A 16993-nucleotide genomic window follows, 5' to 3' on the forward strand; every position below is an offset into this window, starting at 1 on the left:
TTGTAAAAACTCATAGCCTATTGAGGCTACAGACAAAAAACCTCAATACCCCCTTAAAAGGGGACCAAACCACTCCAAGCTTCTAAGAGTTCTCATAAATGAGTCTGCCTGCAACTCTATTGAGAGGATTGGTAAATCCTGCTCACAGTTTAAGAATAGGAGCCTGCATTTCACCTATTTTACAAGTAAACACATTCTTTCTTCAAGTCTGACAATTGATCAAAAAACTGAAGAATGCTGTATCCAAATCTGACAACTATGCAAAAAAAGGAGAGAAAAAAAACAAATGATTCTTATCATCCATCTACAAACAAATGATACTAACATAACATAAAATGATCAAATATACTTTTTAACATATTTCACTCCTTCCCTTCCCCCTCCTGCGGTCCCTGAACAAATAATTAGAGTGGCAGCAAACTGAATATATATATATATATAGCTGACAAAAAGAGAGCCTCAGCAAGTAAGTTGAAAAGCACAGGAATCCACTGCTTCAGATTTAAAAGTTGCTCGCATTCTGGGGCATCACGGAAGGAGTCTGAAAACAGAAGCTGCGAAGTATCACAACAATTGGCAATCAAATCAGCTTATGAGCTCGATGCATTTCACTCTACCTCGCCATGAACTCTATTGAACTACCAAAATGGAATGGCTTAAGGGAATGTGAAGGAGCCACCAATCTGGGAATTCGCCGATGGGGGATTAATTGCAACCCAAAGCAGTGATATAGTGATAGCAATGAGTCCAGACCACACAAATACAATGGTTGGTGTCCTTCCTCTCCTCCCCATCAGCCCTTTTGCGAATGGGTAGAGATGTGCCAAGACCCAGAAGCTGAAGAACACCCCTCCTAGCAGCTTGCTCCACTGCGGCAACACACTATATATAGTTCGACTGACACCAACTGCGATCGCTATCAAATTGACCATCATGATTGTGATGGGAGGTATCATCAATGATGTCCATTTCACAATGTAGAGGTCAGCAAACTCATCATCCACATCATCACCGGCTGATTTCGAAGTGAGGGTGAATGAGATTTCGATCCCTGCAATCACTTTCAGTAACCCCTGGAGCACAGCAGCAAGGTGAGCACTGGTTCCTCCAATCAGCCAAAACTGTTCATTTCGCCACCACTCTTCAAGTGAAACCCCTGACCACTTTATCTCAAGCATGGCAATCATGCAAAGTGTCAAAGTGATCATGAGAAGGTAGGTGAGGAATGTCACATTGAGAGTCTGCACAATGAACTGCCCTGAGAAGAGGGAGAGAGCCGGAAGGAAGCAGTAGACAAGGAGGAAGATGGAGGTAAATGGATAGATGCCAACATTGAGGTAAGCAATCCTCTGGAGGAGCTTCATCCTGGAGCTGGCAAGCAGGGCATTGTTGCGAGAGAAGAAGATCTCGACGGAGCCCGTGGCCCACCGAAGGACCTGGTGGAGCCGGTCAGTGAGGTTAATTGGAGCAGTCCCACGGAAGGCATCACGCTTGGTGACACAGTAGACAGACTTCCACCCTCTGTTGTGCATCCTATAGCCCGTGACGACATCTTCAGTAACAGACCCATAGATCCATCCAACACGCTGGCCCCATTCGGTTTTGTCCTCGTACCAGCATGAGATGACACTGATGGCCTCGGCGACAGTGGATGCATCAAGAAGGTCGCGTGGAATGGTGAGGGCACCAGGCGGGCGACCATTCTTGACGGCAGGGTGATCAGCAAGAGGCCGGCCTTGATACTCGGCCACCGGGATTGAATCAACGAGGAAACTTGAGTTTCCAAACTTCTTGGGGAATGTTGAAAGGTTCATTTCCTCATCATCAGAGTCTCCCATTCGAAGAGCACGGGTCTCCTCAGAGGCAACAGCAGCAGGACTCTTGCGCCGAGGGAAGCAACAGCTGCAGCAGCCAGGTTGGTGTTCTTTGGCACGAGGAGGGTCAAAGCCATAGAGTGCAACGCGGCGGAAGAGGCAACCAGTACCCACATATACCGGGCCCTGAAGACCATCAAGGGCTCTCATATTGACATCAAAGAAGACAGTGTTGTGATTGGCATAACGGTCAGAGGGGTCGATACCCTCAAACCGCTGCGGGAACTGGACATAGCAGATGCGGTCGCCGCCACGATCCATCATGAAGCACATGCCCTCCCGGAGGGCCTGGGAGTTGTAGATGTAGTGGTCACAATCAAGATTCAGGATGAAGGGGCCATTAGACATGATGGCAGAGGCACGGACAAGGGCATTCATAGCGCCTGCCTTTTTGTTATGGTCATAACCTGGGCGTTTCTCACGTGAGACATAGACCAGCATGGGCAGACGGATGTCAACATCGGTAAGGTCAAGGGGCTTTCCTTCTTCTTTGTCCCCAAACAGTGAGTCATCACTTGGAGGCTTCAGCATTACCTACAAAAGAAGACAGATAAATTCATCTCATGCCAGCATGTTTTTTCTCTTATTTTTTCTAGTTTATGAATCCATCGATGTTGTTAGAATATTTGCTCAATGGAAGAAGTTCAGGGAGAAGAGAAGAATGACTGATCTTAGAGTAAGACCAGGTTGTATGTCATGAAAGATAGCAAAATAGGAATAAAATGTTTAAAACAAAAAATGTAATGGCCTAAGTAGAAATGAAACAATTGTATGGCATGAATGGCAGATAAGAAATTTCGAATCGCATAGGATGATTCACTAATAGTGCATAGGTTGATCACAAGGTCAATGTTATTGTGGTAGAAATAGTTGATATTGAGGTAACAGCATATAAGCCATAACTGCCATGAACAAAAATCATATTAGGTAATAACCAAACACCATTTGCCATTAAATATGGAATCCGTGGTGAGCGGCGATAAAATTAGGATTCTGTATAGACTAAGAACTAACTAAATACAATTCAGTACTTTGGAAGATAACAAAAGCAGATGCCCATAAAATAGAATAAAACATTTACGAATATTAACCAGGATCATAGTGAACCATTACCTGTATTATTCCAGCATGATCACCACGAGTATGCTCTGAGGAGGGATTAATCCAAGTGCCTGGCCAATGAGTACCATCGGCCATCCAAGTGGCTTTGGGGATCTTAACAGGTTCCACAACATCATCAGCAGCTGTTTCTCGCTCTCGCTTCATGGCTTTAATCTCCTCGCGAGCATGATATGCATCAGATCGCCGGCGAATAGAATCTGGCAATCCATTGATGCGGACCTTGAACTCATCGTACTCTCTCTTCGCCCGTCTCCGGTCCTTGACAAAGTCAGAGCGCACCTTGTTCTTATAAGGATCCTTCTTCAAATTGAAGTAACTCTCTGGGTTTCTTGGCTCAATGTCATGTTTACGACAGAAAGGAACCCATGTATTAGCAAAGCTTGCAGCTTCTGCCATTGCTTCAAAAGTCAGTAGGGCACCTCCATCATCAGAAACATAGCAGGAGAGTTTCTCCACAGGGTAATCAGCAGCAAGGATGGAGAGTATGGTGTTCGCAGTGACCAAAGGTGGCTCTTTTTCTGGGTCAGCAGTAGAAACAAAGACATCGATGCCAGGAAGATCAGACTTCCCAGTAGGATTGTTGGGTGTAGGAGTTTCAAACTTGTCTTTCAACACTGCAAGGTCGGTGGCACGGTTGACAGGACAAAGCTTCGGGAGCTGGTCCAAGAGCCAAGACAAAGCAAACCACAGCTCACACACAACAGACATCCCCCATAGCCATACTGCATCCTCATTTTTGTGCTTGATTCTCCAAGCAAGGAACAGTCCGAGGGCAGCCATGCGGATAACAATAAGGAGCCTGCGATAGTGTTGATCACAAAATCATCAATGCTTTAATAAAACTACCAGAGTTATTGTAAGACTTACAACATTATTTCTCTTCTTTTGAAGTACACAGATGTGATTTTTTTGGTAAGTACATGTGATGTACTTTTAGAACTCACAAATGAGATCAAAAATATAAATTTCTTCGGAATAACATAAAGTTCTTTATCTTTAAGAGGCATTATATTTTATAAATTAAAAACTAGTAATAAAACACATACATACATGTATAAAGAAGTTTATCACCATTAACATTCAAATAAAACTACTTTAAAATTCCACATTATGATCTCTAAATTGTCATATTAGAAAATTCGATCAAGCTGATCAATGGAGAAGTAATTCAGAGAATAGGTTCTCTAATGAAAAAGAGGGGAGGGACCTGCAAACTTTGACCCGTGGGTCTTTCTCAAGCACTAGAGTAACCACTCACTTTCTCGGATTCAGATATTTATGCCTCTCTATCTTAAAGTCACAAGTCCAAGCTAATAATCTTTATGATGCTCCATGAAGCTTCTTTGACATGGTAAACAGGTTACCTTGTTTTTCACCTCCCAAGTTCATACCATGTCAAGACTTCCTGATTCCCTACATTTTCTATATTATGAATCTACATGGGATCAGCAAAATTACTTGCTAAAGTTCCCCTGGAGAAGGGAATTCTACTAGCATGCTAATGAACTACAATGGATGCATGAGACTTAATACGGAAGAATCACAACATTGCAGAGATCTAGCTGACAATTTGATGTTAAAATAAAATAGAGGAAAAGGGGAGGAACAGAATCGCCACCAGCATTGCAAGACAGGGGATCTCTCTAGTTCGCTTAGCCACTCGACCTTGAGTCCATCTCTTATAGATGTGCTCCAACATTCGGACTCCTTAACCAGAGGGAAGTTGCGACAACTCCTTTCCATCCCTTCTCCAATGGATAAATTAGTTTCCGGCTCGCATCTTTGTTTCAACGGAGTACCGAGATGCTCTGTCTATTCGGGTTTCATGGCCACAGCAGTCAACGCAATTAATGAATGCTTCAATGTATGTTCCAAATGAGGAAAAAAAAGAAAAAAATGAATTGCTGACTCTAGAATCACTTCAATATCAAACAAAGAAGCACTTGGAAAATTATTGTGATGATCATATTGCCATCCAAAGCAGGGGCAGCAAGTGCTTTTACCTATATGGGCTGAGGACTGCTGCAGGGATCTTCAATTTGCGGGTGAGAGGCCTCCAAGGCTTGCTCGTCAGCTCCGATGGTTGTCCGGCCTCTCCATTCCCACCGTCACCCCCAGTCTCCTTGGGCCAGATTGCATTCCCATAGCCGTACGTTCCCTTTGTCTCGAACAACCATCGGTTGTGATCCCAGTCGCCGGTCTGGCACCGGGTCATCTTCGCCGACTTCATCAATGACAGCCTCCTCTCCATCCTCGACACCCCAGGGGGTGGCCGCGGCAGCGAGAGCCGCCGGGCGGCCCCAGCATCGTTCAACACCTCCTCCAACTCGGTAGCTTTATACGGCTCCTTGCATCCCGGGCAGACCGCTCCACCAGCCTTCACCGAATCGTTGAAGCAGTCAGCACAGATCTTGAAGTCGCACTCACAAGGGAGAATGTCGTTTCCACGCTCGTCGCTCATGACCTTGGAGTCGCACCCCGGGATCGCGCAAGATGATCCCTTGGCGCCGGCCATCTGGGGGTGCATCGCCTCCGACTCGAACACCTTATCCATCAGATGAGCACGGGTGACGCTGTTGAATCCTCCGGTGAAGAGGGAATTCGACACGTACTGCTCCTCCACCTTGGCAGAGATCGTCGGGTCCATCGGCTGGTTGTCGGGGGTCGGCGGGATGGTGACATGGTAGTTCAGAAACTCCCTGGAGAATTCACCGCTCAGCTCACTGTCAAGATCATCTCGGGAGTAGTTCACGAAGCGGCCGGATGGAGTCCTCCGGCAAAAGGTCACAGTGGGCGCTGCCGGCGGCTTGTTGCCGCCCTGCTGCAGCTCGACCCCTGACGAAGGCATCCGGGCGGATCGGCTGGTCCTGAGAGCACCGTTTGAAGCCATCTCTCTCTCTCTCGGTCACCGCGTCTAGAATTCCACAAATAAAAGTCACAACCTGCTTCATACAAAGATCACAGCTTTTATGGGCAAATCAAAATGAAAAAAAATCCTAAGATTACAGAATTTTCTAACTTTCTAAGAGAGATAACAACTGGGAAGCATCACATAGCTTAAAGTTCCATCTTTTAGCAAGAAACATAAAGATATAAGAGTAATATCGTTAGCATTGAGTGATGGATCACCGATCTAAAGATTTCAGAACCGATGAAGAAGATCGAGGAAATTGCAAAAAAAATAGATCTTTTTTGGCTTTCCAAGATCATTACAAGCACACAGGGAAGGAATGTCGATCACCGCCACCCTTAGGATCTCCGAATCAGGAATCCGAACTAAATCTCCATCGAATCAGAGCATACAACCGGATCCAAAGAGCAGAGGCCACATCACGACCGATCTTTCACTTTCACTCGACGACGAGGAGACTTGACCAAATACGAGCTCAAGCAGACGGTGGACAACCGGAGGAGAGCTGCGAACCAGATAGATCCAAGCGGCTCAAGCGTCCAAGACCTAGAAGCCACCGGGGGCCATTTCTTTACTCGAAAAAGAAAAAAAAAAACTCGGCAGTCTTCGTGCCGTGGAGGCGACGATGAGAGGAGATAAGGTCGAGAGCTCTCGAAAAGGTGGGAACTTAGCTTTGGTGATGGATTTCTTCTTTCTCTCAGAGATTGTAAGCCTTTTTTTTCTCTAGGATTAGGTTTATCAGGTTTTTTGAGAGCGAGAAGAAAGCTTGGAGCCTAAAGGAGTGTTCTTCTTTTAAATGGAAGGGAAAGGAGAGGAGATTTTTATTTACTTAATTACTTTTGTTCTTCTTTTTAATTACAGGAAGGAGCCGGTGAGAGTGGCGGAAGCGAAGGGATCAGAGGAGGGTCTTGGATCGGATGGTTGAATGCATACGGCAAACAGGCATGGTAGATGACACGGGATTGCTGATTCAGTAGGTCCCGTAGAGTTCTTCCATTTGGAGGAGGACACGTCACAGAGAAACGATGTATGGTGTTTGGGAAGGGACAGGTGGTGGGGGACGCGGAGATGGCTGGAGGGTTCCGATGTCTTGGCCTCGGGTTCCCTTGGGGTGGTTCTATATACACCCCCCCTATTGCTCAGGACACCCCCCAAAAATTAAAAAAAAATTAAATACTCTCTACACCCCCCCATTTGCTAAGGACACCCCTAAAAAATTAAAAATTCCTAAATTACCCCCCACCCTCCCCACCCCCTCACCTAAATTGCTCTCTACACCCCCCAAACCCCCCCCACCCCGCTCTTCCCCTCCAAAACATCCGCCGGCTTCTCCCTTCCGCCCAAAAAACCTCGCCTCAAGCACCTCGCCGGCGGCCAAACCCCCTCCGTCTCCCTTTGAACTGTTCCGCCCAAAGCACCTCGCCAACGCCCAAAACCCCCCCGTTCCCCCTTCTCCCTCTCGTCGCCGGCATTCTCCCGATCTCCGACCACCTCGCCGGCTTCTCCCGGAACCACCTCCCCGGCCATCTCCCGAGCAACGAGCACCTCGCCGGCGCCTCCACGACCACCTCGAGGTAGCTCCCCCCCCTCCCCAAATCGTTCGGCACTGGATCGCCGAACAAAAGGCTTCTGTTCGGCATTGTGCAGCCGAACAGAAGGCTTCTGTTCGATTGAGGGTTGCCGAACAGAAGCCTTCTGTTCGGCACTGTTCAGCCGAACAGAAGCCTTTTGTTCGGCGATCCAGTGCCGAACGGAGCACGAACCGTGAAAAAAAAAAATTTTCGAAACAAGGTGGAACACGTACCTTTGCGGCCGATTCTTCGTCCCAAATCACTAGTTGCTTGTCCATGCTTCGAATGGGGCTTAATCTCCTTCAAAGATCGCCTAAACGATGTAAATGGATCGAGGGGTTTAAGGGGGGTTTGAGGGGTGTTTTTTTTTTCCTTTTCAAAACGAAACGGAGGAGGAGGAAGGGGGGTGTACTGAGAAAATTTCAAGGGCAATATGGTAATTACACTAAAGGTTAGTTTGGGTATTTTCTTTTTGGTTTTTGGGGGGTGTCCTTAGCAATAGGGGGGGTGTATATAGAACCCCCCGTTCCCTTGCGGCGCGATGTGCGGAGAATGCCCTAGATTTGCTCGGAATTACGGGAGAGGGATTTAGCGAGGTTGAACGGACCGTTTGCTGGGTGACCGTTGTGGAGGGCCCACCGTTGGGTCTTTAAGCTTTTATTCGTGCCCGTTACAGGCGGCTTTTCATTAAAGTTCCCATACCCTGTACCTCTTTTTATTTCTTTTTTCTTTTTTTTTTTTTTTTTGGGTGCTAGGACTGGTGGCTTATACACATCCAGTATGGTCGTACCAAAAACAATTAGAAAACATCAAATTTCAGAGTGCTTTAGGTAGCTCTTTTTTTCAACCCATAGGCTCCCTCTCTTTGCATAGTTCGTCATGTATGAAGTCACCCAATCTGCGCCCCATCAGCATTCCTGTAAACATACTTGGCCTACAAAGCAATATCGCCACTCACCATGGCCCGAATGTTCCAGAACAGGGGGTGGCACCCCCCTGCACCACCAGTGCCCCTCCGAACCCAGCAAATCATCGTGGTCGAATCACCTTCAAGAAAGACTGCTCTAGCCCGCAAAACACGTCGTGTATAGCCCAAATCAGCCCACACCGCCCTCAGCTCCGCCTTTGGAATGGAGGTGTCAAAGTTCTGGCACCCTTCAGCAAAAACCACCTTGGAATCTGAGCTACGAATGACAAAGCCTGCACCATCCCTCTTACCGCCATCAAGCACTCGCCCATCAAAGTTAACTTTGAGTAAACTTAGAGGTCGGGACTCCTAGGTAAAGAACACTAGCCGATATGCTACACAAGCAGACGTAGAGCCTCAGGTACCCTGAGCTATCAAGGACCATCCGATGGACCTGCATGAGTAATCTTCGTTGTTGACCCTAGGTTTGATTTTGATGATCACAAAACTGTGAATTATATTGACTAATGATTGTGTTTTGCAAGAAAAAAAGATCCAAGTATTTTGCAGGGAGTATGGCCAAGAAAGAACCACAAAAGCATAGAAGAAGAGTCGACCCCATCATCCATGAGTCGACCCCAAGTGGCCAGAGTTAAAGAAAAGAAGAGCCAAGAACGGCAGATGAGTCGACTCAAGGTTCTCAACAGTCGACTCCAATTGAGCCAGAGTCGACTCCAGCAAAAGACGAGTCGACCCCAGACAACCCGCAAAGAAGGAGATAGAAGAGATGGTTTCTATCCGACTGAGACGAGCCGACTCGAGAAGAACACGAGTCGACCCCAGAAGCATCTCAGGGCAAAGACAAAAAACAGCCGAAAACAATCGAGCCTTAGAGTCGACCCCATGATGACATGAGTCGACCTCTGAACAGCTCGAGTCGACCCCAATACTAAGGAAGTCGACCCCTTAAGAGTCTCAGAGAATTCCAGAGAGCAGCTAAAGTTGCAGGCAAGCCAGAGTCGACTCCGGAACTTATCGAGTCGACTCGTGAGGAACACCAGTCGACCTCTGAAATCAGGAGTCAACCCCAGGCGACGGGATAAAGCTGCAACGGCTAGTTTTTCACGGCAACGACTAGTTTGTTTTCACCTCCAACAGCTCTATTTTGCCTCCAACGGTTCCAGAACAGTTCCTAAGGATCTCTAAGCTATAAATACAAGGGAACAAAATGGATTAAAAGTGAGCTCAACGACCAAACTTGAAGACATCAATTTGAGAGCCCAAAATCCAGAATATTGAAGTGAGGAAACCAAGGAAGGCATCAAGTTCAATCATTCCATATCAATCCTCATTTCTGGAAGTTGGTGAAGCATTCAAGACATCCTTCTACACTAACAATTTCTCTATTGCTCCTATCGCTGTTTGCGTTTACTCTTTATTGTCTGAGCATTAGTGTGCTTAAATTCTTTCCATCTTACTTGTTCAAGTTTCAGAGGGTCCTGAAACTTGGGGGAAGTTCTTGTCCAAACCTTAATTGGACTATGTAAAGGTTATAGTCGGTGATCCCGTAAAATCGATCGGGTTTGTTGTGATCCTGTAAAACCGACCGGATTTGTTGTGATCCCGTAAAACTGACCGGGTTTGTTGTGATGTTGTAAAACAACCGAACTGTAATCCGTAGGATTATAGTGGAATTTCGAAGAGGCCTTTGGGAGTGGATGTAGGTGCAAGGTTGGCGCCGAACTACTATAAAAACTTGTGTTTGTGATTGCTTGTTTTACCTTCTTACAATTGTGCATTTACTATTTTTCTTTAGAGCAATTGCTTTAGCAAGATTTCATTCCACTGCACTTAACTTTAAAATTGTTAAGTTTATTTTTTAATTTTTTAATACCCAATTCACCCCCCTCTTGGGTTGCATATCTGGGCAACATTCGTCGCCTGAACCTAGGCCCGCTCCACAATAAACTTGGGTGAAGGACTGCTTTCTCTAAAGATCCAGTCATTCTTGGCCAACTAGATGTGGTAAACAATGTAAGTCGCCATAATACCCACATGTCGAGTCTGAGGGGTGACAACCCACCATCTGAACGCTAGCAAGAAGGGACCCGAATTGCTCTGAACGTCCGGCAAGATGCTGACAAGCTCCCAGACCCTCCTAGCATGCTTACACTAAAACGGTGTGTGGTCCACGGTCTCATCTAACTGGCACCTAGGGCACTAAGATTAGATGCTTAGTCCCCCCTGCACAATACTGCTCTCGTCGGCAACCGGCTCCAAACCACCTTCCAGAGGAATAGGACTATCCGAGGGTGGAGGCCGAACCTCCAGCTCCAAGCGCAGTCCAACTTCAGGTGCTGCTCGCTCCAAAGAATGCGATAGACATCACCTACTCTGACTCTATGGCTGCCAGATGAGCTCCAAACCCTAATATCTAGACAAGCACACCCAAAAACAGGCAGCGATTAGACTCTCCCTACGAGGTGCTCCCCAAATTGGTTGCTGATTTGGATGGAATCCAACTCTGCCCCCTCAGGGCAGAGAAGATCACAACCCCAAAGTCTGCCTTTAGCCTCAATGTTGACCATAGTCAGCCAGAGCCTCACCTAGAGAGAGTCCACCTAGAGGTCTTTCTCCACATCGACACTGCACCCATCGCTAATAAGACATATGGTGTTCGCCAAGGCAGCAGACACATACTTGCATATCTCCCGCCAGAGGAAAGAGCACCTCCGACCTCTCTAAGCGACCCCACCTGCCACCACCAGACCGTAGCGGGCTATCATCACCTGACTCCATAAGCACTACAACTCAAAAACCAATCTCAGCATGCCGAACGAGCAATGCCTCCCTCCTTAGGTGGAGTGACTGGACACCTAGCTCTCCCTCACGGATCGGCTAGCAGACCATCTCCCAGGCCAGCAAGTCGACTCCGTGACTGCCACCATGTGAGCCCTAGAAAAAGTCCTGGAGGAGTCGCTCTATCCTTGTCAACACTGTCTTCAGAACTACAATATTGGACATGAGATAAATCAACAAGGAGCTCAGGACCGATCTGACCGGTGTCAATTGACCCATTATGGATAACGAGAACCCTCCAGCCGCTCCTATATGCGTTGCACCATGCTGAGACACTCCGACACTCATTGTCATCTCCCTATAATGGGGACACTCAGGTAGCTCCACTGCCCCTCCTGCTCTCTCCCTTGATCTTCTGCTTCATCCGGAACTCGGTCTTCGGGCTACAGCAAATTATAGACTTGTGGAGGTTCACCGTCTGCCCTGATGCCTTGTAGTAGTCCTCTAGGACTCCTTTGAGGGCTAGTGCATCCCTCAACCTCGCCCTGGCTAGAAGGAGGCAATCATCTGCAAACAACAAATGGGAGATTGGTCGGGCACCGGGAGCCGGCACATAGGCGTCCAGCACCCACTCCCAACACACGACTCGCAGAGCACGGGATAACACATCTGCACAAATGATAAACAAGTAAGGGGACAAGGAACAACCTTGGCGGCAACATCCTGTTGATCAAGATGGAGAAGGATGATCTCGGAACACAGCCAATAACCCAAGCTATTCAAGTCTCGTGGAAGCCAAAGCTCTCCAACTCGAACCTAAGGAAGCTTTAGCGGACTCTGTCATAGGCTCTCTCCATATCCATCTTCACAGTCATGTAATTCTGCCGCCTCGGGGAATGCTGCAAATCTCATATCATCTTCTGGGCAATCAGGACATTGTTAGTGATGCTTCAACTCCGACGAACACCCTCTATTTCTGGCAGATAATGCTAGAAAGCAAAAATTTCATCTTGCCCACCATGATCTAATTAGGTGGGAAATTTACTGTTGACTATTTGCTCATTTTGTGGTCCTTTGTTCCTAACTTTTTGCTTTCTTAACTTTGTATATGTTTACCACCTCTTCTTGCTTGTTTGCAAGCTTCTCAAGTCTTGATATATCACTTATCTCGGCCAAGACTGATAAATCGATATTTAGATCTATCTTGGTCAATGTGATGCATAAAAATTCTGAAAGACTAATTTTTTTAAGATATTAAAATTTCAATAAATATGATAAATTTAAAATTAAAAAATTATGTTTATATATTAATATTGAGGTCAGAATCAAGTTATATGGGTGTAATTGTTGAGAATCCCACATCGATGCTTCGAGTTATTCCATGTAATCTACTACCTCTAAACTACTTGCATACAAAAAATCATATAATTTAGAGACCTGTAGCCTCGATACCAACTGATAAAAAAATGTACTTTTTTTATTCTAACTGTCCAATTTTTGATCATTCGACGTATCCGCTAAAGATTTTCAAATCACATAATTTTTATATTCAATGGCTCAGATCATCGATTTACATCTGGATAAGATTAAAATTTATTTAAAAATTTTTATTAGTCTTGATCTATTAACAAGGAATTTATTTAAGAAAATAAAAAAGTGATTGAACATATTGATCAATAAGAATGTATTATTAGACAATGCTTCAAGTTTTATTGGTTTACATCTGAACAAGATTTATATATCGCAAGATGCCCAATGTAGTTAAAAATTAAGATCTCAACCAAGATGGAAATTTGCTTGTTTACATACTATCAAAGATTTTGTCTCATACTTGTGTACACAGAGTCTAATCTAAATTCTCGATGATATGGACCGAACTTTAGATGCCTTCCTATGTTTATATACATACTAGAGTATAGTGCATAAAAAGCACATATATTTTATTTTTATTAAAAATAATTAATTTTATCTAAGTAAATAATAATATTAGTGAAAGAACTTTTCAGGCCAAGCATGTCTTCCATGAAGCTAATGAGGCCGTGGACTGGGTGGCTGCTTTTGTAGCCAATCACTCGGATAGTACCTTGTGGGCTGAAGATGGGGAGTTGCTTCTCTCACTCCGAGGTATTTTGTTTTTAAATTTTATTGAGTGCATTCGTACTCGTCTGATATGATCTATCCGTCTTAGCAAAAAAAAAAAAAAAAAAAAAAAAAAAAAAAAAAAAAAAAAAAGCTAGACTGTGGTATGAAGAAAGACATGCTGGAAACATGAATGGCCCAACATGTAACCCGTCCGGGCACATTAATGGAGTTAGAACTACACGGACACATGCACACATATACCAGATTTTGATACATGGAAATCATATGAAGATGGAGGATGATCCAGCAAGATCATCAGATCCACAATGGACCATTTTAGCCAATTTGTGTAGAATTGGACGTGGTTGGAAGTACGATCCATTACATCTAGGATTCGACCATATATAATTTTCAAAAATCATAACTTCTAACTCAGAAAGGAATTTGGCAACGCGATAGAATATAAAGTCGATGAAGAGTTGAGATATAGCTTCTTTCTAAATTCATAATTTTTTATAATATATTTTTTTTAAAAAAATGAGCCGTTACCAAGAAAAGAATCTAACTTGATCCTAATAATACAGATCTTATAAGAATAAATAAAGATCTTGTATTATAGTTCTATACATATTGGTTGGAAGAACATAAAAAGAGTTTTACCTGCATTCTACTTTTTTGTTTTTTTACACTAAAAGATAAATCTGACCCTAATTCTATAAGAATAAACATCACTAATTTAAATAGAGAACTTGCATAATAGTTTTATTTTTTTTAAAAAAATAATATTTTTTATTATTTTATTCTGATGTGGTCCAACCTATAAATTGAAGAAATTATTTGTTTTTCTATTCGATCAAAGAACTTGGAGAGGAAAAGTTGATAACAAATTGTTCATGGAGAATGAGGAAAGATAAGGAAGTACGCATGCATCGAGATATTGGAAACATGATGCATGGGGAAGAGGAAACATGCCCCTCATCTAGCATGGAGAAACGCAAGAAATAATAAATAAAATGTAATGAAAAAAGGACATCCAGCTTATAATGAAATCCATTGTTTGAAAAAAATATTTAGATCGCGTCTTGGGGGAGAACCTGCAGTGGGAAGAAAAGAATATGTACTATTATATTCACAAAAGTATATGTTTTTCTTAAAAAATCATTCTCATTAATTACTTTTCTTTTCTCATTTGTTGTTTCTTTCTTCATCATGCTAGTTTTTTTTCGTAAACCAATATATTTGGATTGTTTTTTTTTGAAAAAACTTGGACTCTCACCATATTACTCTTTTATATTTAAATAATTTAAAATCAAATTACGGCTGCCAGTTACCCACCATATTTGTGCCCCAAAATTTGGATTGGTCATGACCATGTAATAATTTCTCTAACTTGGGATGTTTTTTCAAGCCGCACTCCAATCTTCTTATTTTTTGATTTTTTTTCCCTTTCTCATTGTATCCCATTTATTTTATTTTTTTTGTGATCCAACTTGTTTGAAATAAATATACTCCAAATCCTAGTCAAATAAGAAAATTATTTTTTTTACCATGATATCCTGTTAGATTTGTATATAGCATCCAAGTTAGAGTTGATATTGTTTTTAACTTTTGCTATTTACTTCTACCAAAAAATCTTTTATTTGTTATATTCTTTTGGTTTTCCAATCAGTTTGAGTTATGGAGAATAAGGGGTGCTTTTTTCCTTCTTTTTTTTCCCACATGTTTTCTTTTTAGTATTTTTTTATTAACCACACAAGCATCCTTTATATATATATATATATATATATATCAATAAGGGAACAAAATTAAAACCTGATTTTAGCCAAGTGAAAAAAATTTCTTAATTACGATTCTAGCAATAAAAATAAACAAAATGTCATCTTATAAAATAGTAAAAAATAATCAAAAATGGGTTACAAACACGTAAGGAAAATGTCATAAAAAAAATGCTAACTATAAACAAATAATAAAAAAATGTCCGGATGGGTCGCAGTCGTGCGTGCACGCAAGTGCCTAATCCACTAGGTACGTAGGAGGGTATTCTCGTAATTTATGGGGACAACGAGGCCCAATTTTTGGGGGCGGTGGTTGTCAGAGAGATGGACCTAGGGGCGAAAGTGGGGTGGTTCTATATACACCCCCCCTATTGCTAAGGACACCCCCCAAAAACCAAAAAAAAAATACCCAAACTAACTTTTAGTGTAATTACCATATTGCCCTTGAAATTTTCTCAGTACACCCCCCCTTCCTCCTCACCGCCGCCGCCTCCTCCTCCTCCTCCTCCGCCTCACTGCCGCCTCCTCCCCTCCCCCTCCTCCTCCTCCTCCTCCGCCTCACTGCCGCCTCCTCCCCTCCCCCTCCTCCTCACTGCCGCCGCCTCCTCCTCCTCCTCCGCCTCCCCCATCACCCCTCCTCCTCCTCTTCCTCCCCCCCTCCCCCCTGCGCCCGCTTCCTCCTCCTCCCCATCCCCCACCTCCCCGTCCTCCTCCTCCGCCTCCCCCCTCCTGATTCCCCGCCTCCCCCATCACCCCTCCCCCTCCTCCTCCTCCTCCCCATCCCCCACCTCCCCGTCCTCCTCCTCCGCCTCCTCCTCCTCCTCCTCCGCCTCCCCCATCACCCCTCCGCCTCGTCTTCCTCCCCCCTCCCCCCTGCGCCCGCTTCCTCCTCCTCCCCATCCCCCACCTCCCCGTCCTCCTTCCTCCTCCTCCCCTCCACCTCCCCGTCCTCCCCATCCTCCTCCTCCGCCACCTCCTCTCACTCCTCTTCCCCCACCTCCCCGTTCTCCTTCCTCCTCCTCCCCATCCCCCACCTCCCCCTCCGCCTCCCCCCGCCTCCCCGTCCTCCTCCTCCGCCTCCCCCCTCCTCCTCCGCCGGCGAGGTGCTCGTTGCTCGGGAGATAGTCGGGGAGGTGCTTGAGGCGAGGTTTTTTGGGCGGAAGGGAGAAGCCGGCGGGTGTTTTGGAGGGGAAGAGCGGGGTGGAGGGGTTTGGGGGGTGTAGAGAGCAATTTAGGTGAGGGGGTGGGAAGGGTGGGGGGTAATTTAGGAATTTTTAATTTTTTAGGGGTGTCCTTAGCAAATGGGGGGGTGTAGAGAGTATTTAATTTTTTTTTAATTTTTGGGGGGTGTCCTGAGCAATGGGGGGGGGGGGGGGGGGGGGGGGGGGGGGGGGGGGGGGTGTATATAGAACCACCCGGCGAAAGTGGGTTGGTCGTGTTCCCGTACGGGTCGCACGTGACGGACGCTGTGCGGCGAGGTGGTGAGCGGGCCCGCAGGCGTGCGGGACCTACAGAATGCACATGGCCGCCGCGTGAATGGAGGGGAAACGGAGAGCATTTCCACACGGAATGCCATCATTCCATTCGTTTGTTCAATCCTCTATTTCTTTCCAATGGCTTCCTTTCATATTTTTTTTTCAACTCTAGGACCTCCTAGTTATCATGAAGCGACTGTCCATAGAATAGCAGCTTTATGGATGTTACTGTGGTGCTAATGTGTAGGTCATCATCTTCATCTAAAATTGCTATCTCAAACTCCACACATTCTGCACTTTCATCCTTAAATATGCCCTATGATGATCCTTTGCTATGTCTATCCAATACAACTTCAAAACTAGTTTTGGAGTGTATATTGCCATGATCCTATGTTGACTAATAAAAATAATGAGTTTATTAGGCTGGGTCAGTCCTACTCTCAGCAGCTTAAATTTTTAGACTGCGAGTCCATAACA

General features: G+C 45.0%; 1 protein-coding gene across 5 annotated transcripts; it reads right to left on the reverse strand.

The window, feature by feature from the left end:
- Positions 1–215: 215 nt before the first annotated feature.
- LOC103704780 (cellulose synthase-like protein D2) lies at positions 216–6729 on the reverse strand. Of its 5 annotated transcripts, none has more exons than XM_008788211.6 (4): positions 6210–6729; positions 5000–5938; positions 2988–3795; positions 216–2408 (listed from the first exon to the last, which is right to left on the reverse strand). In XM_008788211.6, the coding sequence occupies exons 2-4, from the start codon at positions 5884–5886 to the stop codon at positions 657–659; spliced, it is 3447 nt and encodes a 1148-aa protein (XP_008786433.3). In that variant the 5' UTR covers positions 5887–5938; positions 6210–6729; the 3' UTR covers positions 216–656. The 5 variants fall into 5 exon arrangements, with proteins under 5 accessions (XP_008786433.3, XP_008786434.3, XP_088568419.2 ...); XM_008788212.6 differs by having other exon boundaries at positions 6126–6724; XM_088712293.2 differs by lacking the exon at positions 6210–6729 and adding an exon at positions 4615–4808 and having other exon boundaries at positions 5000–5135.
- Positions 6730–16993: the final 10264 nt, after the last annotated feature.

Source organism: Phoenix dactylifera, chromosome 16 (assembly GCF_051530095.1).
Source record: "Phoenix dactylifera cultivar Ajwa chromosome 16, Ajwa_hap1_PhDact_Kaust_v1.1, whole genome shotgun sequence".
In the NCBI taxonomy this organism is placed as follows: domain Eukaryota; kingdom Viridiplantae; phylum Streptophyta; class Magnoliopsida; order Arecales; family Arecaceae; genus Phoenix; species Phoenix dactylifera.

Excerpts from the sequence above, each read along its gene's own strand:
- LOC103704780 (XM_008788211.6), bottom strand. The coding sequence starts at position 5,886 with ATGGCTTCAAACGGTGCTCTCAGGACCAGCCGATCCGCCCGGATGCCT. Across the intron at positions 3,796-4,999 it reads GCAGTCCTCAGCCCATATAG|GCTCCTTATTGTTATCCGCA; the intron begins GTAAAAGCACTT and ends ACACTATCGCAG. Across the intron at positions 2,409-2,987 it reads ATCATGCTGGAATAATACAG|GTAATGCTGAAGCCTCCAAG; the intron begins GTAATGGTTCAC and ends CTTCTTTTGTAG.